The 13589-nt window shown below is 50.8% G+C and overlaps 1 protein-coding gene across 8 annotated transcripts in view; it reads left to right on the top strand.

Moving 5' to 3' along the window:
• Window positions 1-13015, top strand: part of DOT1L (DOT1 like histone lysine methyltransferase) — a 77657-nt gene extending 64642 nt beyond the window's left edge. For 5 of the 8 annotated variants that reach the window (XM_088179205.1, XM_088179208.1, XM_088179207.1 and 2 more), the window contains 2 exons: window positions 754-1713; window positions 2855-13015. In XM_088179205.1, coding sequence (XP_088035331.1) covers window positions 754-1713; window positions 2855-3423 — 1529 coding nt within the window. In that variant the 3' untranslated portion in view covers window positions 3424-13015. The remainder of the gene's footprint in view (window positions 1-753; window positions 1714-2854) is intronic. The other 3 variants (XM_088179204.1, XM_014884389.2, XM_014884386.2) reach the window with 3 other exon arrangements.
• Window positions 13016-13589: the final 574 nt, after the last annotated feature.

The raw sequence follows: 13589 nt of genomic DNA, 5'->3' as shown, positions 1-13589 counted from the left end.
TAAGCCAGGTGGCTGCTAATTACAGATTTTGGGTCACTTCTTTCTGTAGTCACAGGTCACCAAAGACCTGAGCAGTTTTTTCACCGACTCAGGGTTTGAGGAGGGATCTGTAGTGCAAAGATAAGGGGAAAAAGCAGATCAGTGTCCTCAGACTTTTCCTCTAACAATTTGACAGTCAGAGTGTTAAACTGAATTTTAAGGACTTCTGGGTGACCTCATAAATATTTCTGCCCTTGGTTCAGAAATAGAATTACAGATTGATAAAAGGTGACTGTTGAAAGATAAAAAATGTGGGTGCTGCCCAGAGAAGGGTCTGGAGCACCAGGAGGAGCTGGGGGGGCTCAGGCTGGAGAGGAGTCCTCAGTCCTGACAGGAGGGAGCAGCCAGGAGGGACCAGGCTCTGCTCCCAGGAAATAAGGCACAGGACAGGAAGAAATGGCCTCAAGCTGTGCCATGGGAGGTTTAGATTGGATATTGTGAGAATTTCTTCACTAAAAGGATTGTCAGGCATTGGAAGGGGCTGCCCAGGGCACTGGTGGAGTCCCCATCCCTGGAAGTGTTCAAATAACCGATGGATGTGGCACTTGAGGACATGGTTTAGTGATAACCATGGTGGTGGTGCTGGTTGATGATTGGACTTGATGATCTTAAAGGTCTTTACCAGAATCTGTGATTCTATAAATCCCCGTTCTCAAGGGGCAGATTTAGTGAATGCTGTTTATTGACATCTATAAACCTTTCCCCCTCAACCAGGTGGCAGCTTATCAGGGAGGAAACAAGCACAAAGCAATGAGAACATGAACAGCAGCAAATGGAAATCGACTTTTTCACCGATCTCTGACATCAACCTGACCAAAACCACCGACAGCCCCCTGCAGGCGGTGTCGGCTCTGAGCCAGAACTCCCTGTTTGCCTTCAGGCCGCCCTCTGAGGACGGGCTGCCCATGGACACCAAGGTCCCAGGACACCCCAGGAAGAGCCTGGCAGTGCCCTCGGATGGGCTGAGCCCTGGCACAAACCCCCCCAATGGCTTCAGCTACAACGGGGGCCTGTCCTCCGAGCTGGGGCTGCACGGCTTCATGGACAGCGCTGCCCTTCCCCACAAAGCTGCGGACGGGACGGCTCCCAACTGCTCCCTGGCCTTCCCCCCGCAGCGAGCCAAGGACCTGGGCGTGTCAGACACGAACCTTTTCCTCAACAAGAGGCAGCTGGAAGGTCTGGGCACCAAGGGAGAAGAGCTGAGCCGGCCGGGGGTGAAGGGCAAAGAGCTCAGCGAGCTGAGCGCCCGAGCGGGGGGGTCTGCGGAGAAAAACTCAGTGCAGCACAACGGGAAGGTCGGCAAGGGAAGGGACCGAGACGTGGAGTTCAAAAATGGCCACAACCTTTTCATTTCTGCTGCTGTTTCATCTGGTGGCCTTCTGAATGGTAAAAGCCTTTCTACTGCTGTTTCCTCAGCAGGGACCCCAGCGCCCTCGGTCCCGACGCACCATCCTTTCCTCAACACTCTCACCACTGGATCGCAGTTCCCCCTCGGCCCCATGGCCTTGCAAGCAAACCTCAACTCGGTGACAAATTCCTCAGTATTGCAGTCCTTATTTAATTCAATGCCAGCTGCTGCCAGTCTGGTCCACGTGTCATCAGCTGCAACCAGACTGACTAATTCTCACACTATGGGGAACTTCTCTCCTGGGGTTACAGGTGGAACAGTTGGAGGTAGGCAGAACTCTTTCTCTGGTATAAGACAGGGCCTAAAGGAAAGTCTGACACTGCCTCTCCAGGGGTGAAACCCTTTCATTTCTACAGGATGTGAAGCAGATCTGTCCCACATAACCAGTCTCCTCTCTCTCTCTCTCTCTCTCTCTCTTGGAATTGCTAGGATGATTTCAGTTCCCCACAGTGAAATCTCATGAGCTTTGTCTGCTAGATGAGCTTGTTGTACCACCTTAATGAACCAATACACCCAGACTTTGTGATTGATAATATTTGCTTGTTCAGATGTTGCTGTGTTGGAACCAACTTAGGTCTGCCTGCAGGTAACAGATTTGACTTGTCCTGGTACCGTGTTAAGGATCTCTTAACTTGTCAACTTGAGTAAAGGTTGAGATTAGGCCTTGAATGGATTTAGCATGATCCAGGAGGAGCAGAACATCAGAGGAGCTGGTGTTGGGAGTTCTGTAGCGTTCTGGCCCTTGAATGGACACGAAGAGCATTTCTTGGCCAGGAAGGGCAATGCCATATGCACCTTGCACTTCTGGGATTCTGCACAGGCTTGGCTTCTGTGGCCCACACCGGGGACAAGCTGGCAGGACTAGAAGATAGGCTGAACCTGCCATTTCTAAGTGTCCAGGGCAGTTTTTCTTACCTGTCCATAATCATTCAGGCACCATGTCGGGAAATCCTAACTCTCACATCTCTCAGCATGTAGATTTGCTGGAATTACAACTCCCCTCTGCTGCCCTGTAAGTGGGGGAGCAGGAGGGTGGGGAGGGAAGAGCAGCACTTTGAGTCTTCAGATAACCAACTCTAAAGACCACTTCTAATCTCATCAAAACTCTGCCCGTGTGGTATAGAACTGACAGTTCTTGGGTCTGACCATTTTTCCTCGTGGCATTTAGAGGTTGGCAGTAGGAAAGGTAAGTGGAACCTTTTGTACCTCCTGGCCTGCACCATTACTCTTCATTGCTTGCTGCCTTCTCACACTGCATATTTTTGTATGGGGCTGTAACTATTATAATTTTGCTCTTTGTTTGTTTATTTCTTTTTTTTTTCTTTTTTTTTTTGTTTTGTTTCTCTTGTCACTTGAGACTGTACAAAGCCCATCTGTTGAAGCTGAGTTTTTCTCTCCTGTTTGCAGGTATTTTTAACCATGTGGTGCCTTCTGCCTCCTCTCCTCATCAATTTGGAGCCAGTTTCAGCAGCAGTGCTGTCTCTAGCAGCACCGTGCTAAGCTTAAACCCTCTGCAGGCTGTTGCCAGCACCTCATCCTCATCCTTCCCACCCTCTTCCTCTAATTTAGTAACATCTAGTGAGACTAGACCTGCTCAGCACCTCAACAGAGCGCCAGTGCAATCTGTCTTCCATCCCCCTCCTCCTCCTCCTAACGTGTCCTTGCCTCCCCCTCCTCCTTTACTCGCTTCTAACTCCGAGCCTGCTCTCCTGCAGAACCTGCCCTCCATCCCCCCCGGCGAGACGTTCCTGCCCTCCTCCTCCTCCTCCTCTGCTCCTGTCCAGTCTAACTCTTCTTTGTCTATTAAACTGGCTTCTCTGCAGCACAAACCCTCCCGCCCCTCCTTTACCGTGCACCACCCGCCCCTGCCCCGCGTGCTCCCGCAGCCCAACGCCGCTGGCACGGCCGCTATGTGGGTGACCCTTGGCATGCAGCCTCCTTATGCTTCGCACCTTTCGGGGGTTAAGCCACGATAAAGAGCTTGCTTAGCTAACAGTTCTTGTTTTGTAAGGTAAGGCCAGACACAAAACCAGAGGAGTTTGCGTGCGAGATGCTCACTGACGCTTCTTCCTTTGCAGAGAGAGGTCGGGGCCAGGCTCTGTGAGACAGAAACCTCTGAAACGGGGAAAATGATCCCTAAAATGGGGCAGAGAAACTTCTAAAATGGGGAGAGAAATCTCTAAAATGTGGGGAGTAAATCACCTGATGGCAGAGGATGGAAAGTGTTGGTGCTCTCTGTTCTGGGAGTCAGGATTTCTCGACAAGGAGTGCTCACAGGGGTAACTCTGCTCTGGCTCAGGGTTATGTTCAAGCTGAGATCTCTTCATAGAAAGAGAGAGTATTCTTTCTGGAGGAAGTAACAGGAGGAAATGTCTATTTTCCATGTGGTTTCATACAGTTCTTGGAAGTGGGTGTTGCCCATCTGATCCCCCTCCCCTCCTGCACAGCCTGTTTATCCCAAGCCAGTCCTTGTCCATTGAGGTGCTCAAAGGTGCCTCTGTGGCTCTGTGTGACAACGTGGTGGTCAGTAAAAACTGCCAGTCGGCAACAGCTGCTCTAAACAGTCACAACGTTAAAAACCTCTGGCTTATAAGCTTCAACTTTGCTTGGAGAGCAAACTCCCTGGGCCTGCAGTGCAGTCAGTGTCCCCTGCATCACTGGAAACACAAGCACAGGTAGCAGAGAAGGGCTGTGACTCCCCAGTCACTTCCCTGTGCTGGACTTGCTGCCAGGGCCAGCAGGAGCAGTCTCAGCAGATGTTTTATTTTTGCTCATGAGCCCTGGGAGCACAGGGAATGTGCAGGGGGAAGTGGGCTCCACTCTCCACAAAGGCTGTAGGGGAGAGGAGGGTTCTGGAGGCTGTGTGCATTTCTCCTGAAGCAGGTATTTATTGAACTGTCTCTAGAGCTGCTCCAGAATAAACTGTACCACCACAGAGCTGGGTACTGTGGTTCATGCAAACGCTCTGTGGCAATCCTGCTGTACCAACTCGTGCTTGCCAATGCATCCAGCCCCGGAGCTGGCCCCGTGCTTTCCTTGTAGGTCTGTGATGTTGTTGTTCTACACTGGTACCAAAGCTACAAACGTGGTTGAACACACTTTGCTGCTTATAAAACTCGATTACAACACACCTGAGAGAGCCTCTGTGCATTGTGTGTAGTGTCTTCCTCATCAAATTCCTCCTCAGACACCACAAACCCCTGGTTAGGCTTTTGGGAGGCACGTAAGTATTGCCAGGAAAGGGAGGCTGAGGAAGGGCTTTGTGTGCCAGCAGAAAGGTGGGCCTGGAAAACCCCAAACAGAGAGAGAATGGGGGTGAAGGAAAATGGGGATGGTGAGGAGGGTCTGTTTGAGGTCTGTGTGAGAGTCTCTGCTGGAATTTCCTGGAACTGAGGCCATGCTGGACTAGGATCCATCAGGTGTGACAGTCCCTGTCACTGAAAAATTCTGAAAATAGAGGCACAAAAGGGACTTGGAGAAGAGTAGCTGGGTGTCAAATCTGGGTTGTGGAGCACATGAATAGAATTGATGGTACCAGAGGTGGTTGTGATCCCAAGCCCTGTGACTGGAAGCCAGGCCAGGTATTGGAGCAGTGTCCTTGATTTCAGTGAGATGTGTTGAGTCCTTGAGGAACCAGGGCTAGAACCAGGAACTGGGGACTAAAATAACCTGCTTTGCTTCTCTTCTGTGGAGCCGAGCTGGGGGTGCTCACCTGGAGAGGAGAAGGATCCAGGGAGAGCTGAGAGCCCCTTGCAGGGCCTAAAGGGGCTCCAGGAGAGCTGGAGAGGGACTGGGGACAAGGCATGGAGGGACAGGACACAGGGAATGGCTTCCACTGCCAGAGGGCAGGGCTGGATGGGATATTGGTCAGGAATTGTTCCCTGGGAGGGTGGGCAGGGCTGGCACAGGGTGCCCAGAGCAGCTGTGGCTGCCCCTGGATCCCTGGCAGTGTCCCAGGCCAGGTTGGACATTGGGATTGGATCAGCCTGGGACAGTGGAAGGTGTCCCTGCCATGGCAGGGGTGGGATGGGATTTAAGGTCCCTTCCTACTCAAGCCTTTCTATGATTCATATTATCCCTCCCGAACAATAATAATAACAAAACTCAAAGCAGATTAACTTGTATTATAAAAAGGTGAAGTACTGAGGGGGGAAATATCTTTTTTTTTTTTTACTCTTTTCCCCTCACTCGATGTCAGTCCCATAGGACAGAGTTCAACACAGTCACAGCTTGAAAAACTGCAGCGTTTGGAGGGGCCACGTGTCCCTTGGAACATCCATCCTTTCCTCTAATTGGGATTGGGTCAAGATTTGCTTCATCTGAGGAGGTCTTGGAACAATGTAGGAATGATTGACACATCTAACAACACAGCAGATTTTTGCCTTTTATTTAGATGAGTCTCTTCCTCTCCTCCTGTTGTGCAGGTAACTAGGATTTCTACCTCAACCCAATGTGACCTATGCAAGGACAACGTGGACCAACTTCACTCGGCTTCCACTGAAAGGTGCTCACCTGGCCTGTGCAGGGGTTTCTACTCTCTTACTACTGGACAAAATTAAAAAAAAAAAAAAACATAAAAAAGACCTAAACAACAGAGCAAACATTTACTGTGAATCTGAGTAAAAAAAAGGAAAAAAGGCAAAAAAAAAAAAAAAAAGGCAAAAGAAATGCTTAAAGCTCCAGTTTGTATTGTTGATAGTTTAGATAAAGTATTTATCTTTTTTTTAAAGTGAAAACAATTTTGACTTATTTTATTCCACCTAGACTCAAATACAAATGATTATTATTAAATTCTCTGAATACTAAAGGACTGGCACACCAGCAGAGATGTTAAAGAGCCTCCTCGGTGCTATTTTGTCCGTCAGAACTGTGCCTCTGGTTTGAATCCTTGGTGCTGATTTTGGGGGGGTTGACCAATGCCAAACCCAGTTCTTAAAGGTCTGCAGATTATTTATTCCCCTGACTGTTCATATCCCAAAATCCACTTGCTTGGCAGCCGGGGCTGACAGAGAATTCTCCTCCCTGGGGGTTGCTTTGGACTGAGCCAGGCGCTTTTGAGCTGGGTGGGTTTTAATTGAGTCTGTGCCTAACGAGGGCTCTGTGCTCCCCTCTGGGGCAGCCTGGCTGGGCACAGCCCACGCAGGCACAGCTGGAACAGGAGAAATCCAAGTCCTGCCCCATCCCAACTACTTCCCTGGGCCATTTGCAGTTGCTGGTGGCTCTCAGGTCACTGTGAATTTTGGTAGCTGGTCTGGTAACGCTTCTTGGGGCTGCCCTTGGTGTATGAGCAGGGTGTGTTCAGCTGAGTGAGCAGCTCCCTGGTGCTGCTGCAGCCTTTCCCCAGCCTTGGCAGGACTGACCATTGTGTTTGTGTCCTGCTGCAGGCTTTGCTCAGCTCGTTGTTGTTCTGTTCCAAGCCGTGTTTCCTTGGTAGGGTTTTGATACTTGACTGTGACCCGGCTTGGCCGTGTACATGGATTGACAAGGTGCATTTTGCTTTCGTGTTCCTTTGCTTTTGAGTGGGTTCTTGAATTGTAGTTCACAAAAACACCCTGACCTGGCTGCCTGTGCTGCCACTGTCCCTCCTGGGGCAGGGGTTGTGTCGTGACTCGGTGTTGTGTGTGCAGGAAGGGCCGATTTTATAGAGCTGTGATGAAAACTTCTAAGTTTCCTATGCTTTATTTCCTTTATTTTTAGACTGTACAATGCACAATGAACCTGTAAAAACTTATTTATTCAAGTGCACAAAGTGAGGAGGAGAAGGAGGGTCCATTTAAGTAGAAATCAGGCTGGTCTGAGTTCAGGCTGGGCCAAGCACCAATAAAGGAAACTACAGTAGAAAGGGGATTGCAACAGCAAAATGACTGGAAAAAAATCACATTCAGGCTTTGGAAAACACCTCCCTGCTGACCCTGGTGCTCAGAGGGGCAACACTGTCTTTTAAATCCCTTCTTGTGCTCCCTGGTGAGTCTCCCACTGCAGCAGTCAGGCACTGGCAGGAGCTCCATGGAGCATCCCAGGGTCACAAACAATTGCTCAGCTCCTGCCTCTGGGTTAGGAGTCAGTGAAGTCCCTGTGCCCTCACAGGGGGTGAGGGGCTGCAGCAGCTCCCACCCTGCAGGGTTCAGCTCTCTGTGCCTCATCCTGGGCAGTCTGAGGAGAGGTTTAGGACCAAGTGCAGTTTTTTGTTGATTTCTGAGCGTCTTCCATGGGAGCCTCTGTGTGCAGACTCTGGGGTCTGGTCCTGCCTCCTTATCCCCTGGGAAGGGACTGAAAGCCCTGGGAACTGGGGGCATTTTGGAATGTTTTCTGCTTTGTGTGTCCTGCTCAGGGACTGGCAGCACGAGGAAAACCTGGAAAAGGGCAGGAATGCTCGGGGTGAGAGGAACATCCAGTAGCTTCTCGTAGGAGCCAAACACAGTGTATGTCCTGGAATCCAGGAGCACAATGTAACCCAGATGTTTTGCAGCTGGGAGTTGGGCAGCTCCAGCTTCTTCCCCAGAACACAGCAGAGTGCTGGGGCCTCTGGAGACTGTAAATGAGTGATTGCTGGAGGGGCAGCAGCCTTAATTCATTTCCTAATTACCTCTCCCCCATCGTTTATATCTCTGATGAGAGAGAGAGAGAGGAGGAAATACAAGTAGAAGCTTTTCATCCCTCTGACTTTATCAGATCCTTTCCTGCAGAGGATATGGTGCCCCTTGGGGCTCTTGTGCCTCCCTTCACCTCCAGCCACGGAGATCCAGGAAGAAAACTCAGCTGCCATCCCCTGTCCTGGTCTGGTTGGATTCATGCTGGAGAAGGAACCAACCCCCAGATTCCATGGAACCCTCTGTGCTTCCCAGCACTGCTCGAGGCCTGGGTCACCTGTGTCACCCTGCTGGCACCTGACACTCCCTGCATGATGAGGAGGGACAGATCCTGGTGGGAATGATGTGCTCTGCACGCAGCAGTTCTGGGGAGCCACACTGAGCTGCCACAGAGGTCAGGGTGGCCTGGGCACTGTCTCCTCACAGCTGGACTCTGATCTGGAAGATCTTTTCCAACCTGAACAATTCTATGATTCCAGGACCCTTTGGAGCAAAGGTCTTGGGTGAGGAGTTTGTCACCTGCTCTTTGGTGAGTGTTGTGGAAAAGCAAAGCCCTGTCCCTCAGTGTCACCTCTGGTCACTGCTTTGGTGGCCAGCCAGTGTCCAAGGCAGGGCTGGCTCAGGAGCAGCCTTGGGAATGGGCAGCACTGGAGCTCAGCACTCAGCTGTGACTGAGCCACTGCCACCCCCCAGGATTTCTGAGTCTGTGACCCTCCAGATGTCACCCAGGAAGGCCCAAGGGAAGCAGACCCAGGAATGAATCCTTGGGATTCCTGGAAAGGGATCCAGCCTGAGCCTCAGCCTTCCCTGCCAGCATCCCAGTGCCTGCTGATCCCACCCTGCCATTCCACACTGCTGCAATCTGGAGCTGCTCTGGCCTTGCTGGTGTCTTCCCCCGGGCCCTGCCCTGTTCCTGCTCCTGGTAGCAATTCCCAAATGGTGCTTCCAGAGGGGGCCTGCTCAGCACTGAGGTGGGAAGCCAAGGGGGCAGTTTGGGACTGGTGCCTCGGCACTGGCTAAGCTGGGAGATGTTTTTGCCAAGAAATTCCTGGTTTTGTCTTCCCTCTCCCTGAGCTTTTATTGCTTTGCCATGATCTGGGGCAAAGTTCAACTTAAAATCGTGGAATTACAGAACATCCTGAGTTGGAAGGGACCTGGAGGCTCACTGAGTCCAGCTCCTGGCCAGTCTCTTCCTGCTCTGTCTGCACATTGGGAAGAGCTTTCACCTGGCTGGAGGCAGACCTTGGAGCTGGTGGGATCTGATCCATGTGGCCACACTGTTGGAACACTGAGCCAGAAGCTGAAACCTGTTTGCAATAATTGAAGATCCTCTGGAGCAATCAAAGCCAAATAGTTCCATAAAAGAGAATTTCTGCTGGTGCTGGGTCCAGTCATTCCAGGGCTGTCACACAATTCCCCCTCCTCCACGCCCCTGCTGCCAGCAAAGGACTCGCCAGGAAGCAAAAACACATCTTGGAGCAAGTGTGCTGCCAAAAAAATGGAACTTCCTGAGTGCTGTGCTGAGGAAAACCTGTCCCTGCTGCTAAATGTCAGCCTTGAGGAACAAGACTGGCGTGGGCTCTTCCTTTTTTGGGGATTTGCCACCTCTGGCTCGCCAGGCCCAGTCCCCTGGGACCCACAGTGCTGGGAGGGCTCCAAAGGCACTGGACCTAAATTTGGGATTTTCTGCAGATGAATCATTCAGCAGCAATTCTTCCATCAGCCAGGGGTGTGGGGACACCCAGCAGTTGGATTGCTGAGGATGTGGAGGCTGGATCTGAGCTGGGACAGGGATGATGGGGGTGTGGGGGTGTCCCTCCATCTCCTCTCACGCTGGTACAAACCCGCAGGAAGGTGAGGATCAGTCTGCACAACCAGGGAACATCTTCAGTTCAGTTGTGGATGCAGTGGGAGAGAGGAGGAGGAGAAGCAGCTTTTTAGGGAAGCAGCAGGAGTGCAGCACATCCTTACTGTTCCTGGCATTCCTGCACTCAGCATCATCTCCAGCTCCTTCTAACCAGAAGAATTTGTGTCTCCTTGACCAGACAGATCAGAAATTCTTGTGCTTCCATCTCTTTTCTTTCCTTGCTGTTGGGGACAGCACTTTATCTTCCAGTGCAGGCTTTGTGCTCCCCCTGCTCTTGGCTGGGGTTTGGCTCTGGGCCCAGCCTGGCACGGGCAGTGCTGGGACTCTCTGTGGGACCAAGCTGAGCTTGGAGGGTCTGAGTCTGGGATCACACCCACAGTCCCTGAAGTCCTGCAGGCAGAAGGTGACATCACTTGGTCATGAATGGATTTACTCATCTCTTTTTGGATCCAGAGATTCCAAAACCACAGGACTTGACACTCAGTGTGAAACTCGCCCAGCTCTGGGTCACACTCAGTTCAGGCGCTGAGTCACTTTCTTCTTTCTTTAGTCAAACTTAATCCTTGAGAAAGTCACTTGAGCAATTGCAGCCTGGCACTGGAGAGGTTCCCAGCCTGATCAGCTCTTCCATCCCACCTGGAAACATCTCCAGCAGGAGCATTGCTCCAGGGCTGCCTGGGGCTGTCCCTGCCCTCACCCCACTGGGGACACGTTTCCTTCAGCCTTCTTTGGGGGCACTAAATGACCTTTAAAGGTGCTTTCCACTCTTTCCAAACTGTTCTGATTCTCTTTACAGACACATCTGGGAGGAGGTGGGTGAGAGCCAGACCTACCTTACCTGCTGCTCCTGCACCTTCACCCCAGTGCTGTGGGGTACAAGAGTTGGCAGCTCAGGTGCTCCCCCCCACAGGGACTCCCCTGCCTGTGCTCATTGTTTCCATCTCATCCCAGCCTTCCCTGGATCTTCCTGTTCTGCTGGGCTGCCCCTTCCAGGGTCTTTTTTTGTGACCATGGACAGCCGGCCTGGGATTTGTGTGTTCAGAAAGCAGCACCTGCTACCCCCACCTGTTCTTCTACTTGGAAATCCCAGGCAGAGGAGAGGCCGAGGGATGGTGGCAGGGACGATCCCAGCAGTGCTGGGAACACCCAGCCCTGGCTCAGGGAGGGGACAGCCAGTGCTTGCAGCTCCTCTGAGTCCCTTCAGGGCCCACCTTGGCACTGGGGACCTGTGGTGCCACCTGTGCCCTTGGGATGCTCTGGCTCCCCTGTCTGCTCCAGGTCCTGCTGCTTGCTGGCCGAGGACACTCCCAGCTCTGGGAGCCGTTCTCAGGCTGATTCCCCTCCCTGCTCATCCTTCCCTGGGCCCTTCCTTCCCTCCCCAGCCGGGTCTGGAGCATCCCCGAGCCTGGGGCTGCCTGCACTGGGTCCCCGTCCTGTGTCCCTGTCCTGGATCCCTGTCCTGTGTCCCTGCACTGTGTCCCTGTCCTTTGTCCCTGTCCCGTGTCCCTGCACTGTGTCCCTGTCCCCAGGGGTGCTGCTCTGGAGGAGGATTTCCCCAGGATTCTGGGATTTCTCCTGTTGTTGATGCTGAGGTGGCTTTGGTGGGTCAGGTCCTGTGTGACCCATTTGCTTTGGGTGCTGAATTCTGATCCAGGGCTGGAAACCTGAGTGTTCTCCCTGTGTTCTGTCCTGGGTAACTCCACCCTGGGCTCATCCCAACTCCCAGGCGTGGCTGGTGTGGAAAATTCTGCTTTTCTTGTTGTTTTGCCTGAGCCAAAAGCACAGAGAGGATTAAGGATTGGGAGCAGGGGAGGGCCTTAGACAGGGCTGTGAACCCAAATTCCTTTTGGGGAGCAGAAACTACACAGTGGTTTTGTGAACTATCTTTGCAGCACTGAGGAAAAATCACAGGAATTGGAGTTTTGGGAGCACAGATGTGCAGTCAGTGTATGAATATTTGAAGTCTTACTGGTTTTAAAGGGTTATTTTCTTCCCTTTTTTTTTTTTTTTTTTTTGCTTCATTTCCATTTTCCGGTCCATTTGTGGATCAGGTTTTCACTAAAAGCTGGAGTTCCAGTTTCAAAATATTGTTGTGCCATATTTTATTTATCCTTATACATTATAAATATATAAATATCTATTTAGACTGATTATTGCATTGAAAGATGCTGTTATTGGGAACTTCAGGGTTTAAACCCAAGACAAAAAAAAATTGGGAAATAATTCTCCAGTACTTTTGCTGTTTGGGACCTTCCTGAAGAGGCTCCTTGAGTTCTTTATGGTGTGAAAACAAAATCACATCCAAAAATTCAAAGTTTGATGATGCTAACCCTGAAGTTCTCAGATTTGTGATCCTTTGGTTTTCTCGAGGTACATCTGGTTGCTTTTCTGGTGCAGTCAAATAATTTTTTTAAAGGTTTTGTCTCTGGAGTTATTGAGGAAAAGGTGGAATGGGTTGATCCATCCTGCTTGGCTTTTTTAACCTATTAATCTTTGAAGTGATCGATTTCCAATTAAAACCCAACTTTTTAGGTCTCTGTTCTACTTAAACTTTTTAGGAGTGAGAGCCTGCCCTCGCTGAGTGGGACTTGGATGGGGAAAGCAGTAGATGATGAGGTTGCTGTTGCTCAGGAATTGATTAGTAAACTTTTAACTACTAATAAAAATCCATTTTTCAATGGATTTTTAGAAAAACCCATTTTCTTAGGACAGTGATATGGGATGTTTCCTAGTGAATAGGAATTAGTTTATATAGTTTAGCCTATTAAAATGAATTATTTAAAATTCAAACTTCCCCTAATTTATCTTTTTTTTTGGTTGGTTTTTTTTTTCCTTTTTGTTTTTTTTTTTTTTTTTTAATTTTTTTTTTAATACTGGTAAGTTGTCCTGTCATTCCTTTCATTCCTGCCTAGCAGTAGTGTGAATTCTGGTGTGTATATATGTATGTATAATATATATATTTCCACCCGGCCTTTCTATTCTCCACAATGTAAGAGTTAGTTTTTGCTCCCCTCCTTCCACTTAATTTCTTGTGTCTCCCTTGATTTGTAATTGAAACGATGCTTTGAAGTTTTGTCTTTATATTAAAGTGTCTGTATTTTAATACACCGAGCTCGTGTGGACTTTCACTGCCTCAGCAGGATGGGCTGGAATCAGGAGGGAAATGGAATTTGGGGAGTTTGGGGGGGCACAGGTGGCACCTTCAGCCCTGAGGGTTTGGGGACCCTGTGCTGGGCACTGGGGAGGGACAGCAGGGCCTGGGGACAGCTCTGGGCAATCAAGGGGACACTGAGGGGCTGGAGAGTGTCCAGGGAATGGAGCTGGGAAGGGGCTGGAGCCCCAGGAGAGGCTGAGGGAGCTGGGGAGGCTCAGGCTGGAGAAAAGGAGGCTCAGGGGGGCCCTTGTGGCTCTGCACAACTCCCTGACAGGAGGGGACAGCCGGGGGGGTCGGGCTGTGCTCCAGGGAACAGGGACAGGAGGAGAGGGAACGGCCTCAGGCTGGGCCAGGGGAGGCTTAGGTTGGATATTGGGAACATTTCTTCACTGAAAGGGTTGTGAAGCATTGGAACAAACTGCCCAGGGCAGGAGTCACCAGCCTCAGGAGTGCTGGAACAAAGGGTGGATGTGGCACTTGGGGACATGGGGCAGGGGTGGCCATGGCAGTGCTGGGTCATGGCTGGACTCA

The sequence above is a fragment of the Sturnus vulgaris genome, chromosome 26 (genome assembly GCF_052056855.1).
Source record: "Sturnus vulgaris isolate bStuVul1 chromosome 26, bStuVul1.hap1, whole genome shotgun sequence".
Classification (NCBI taxonomy): domain Eukaryota; kingdom Metazoa; phylum Chordata; class Aves; order Passeriformes; family Sturnidae; genus Sturnus; species Sturnus vulgaris.
Note: the sequence above shows the minus strand (reverse complement) of the source record. Positions and strands in the feature narration are given on the sequence as shown.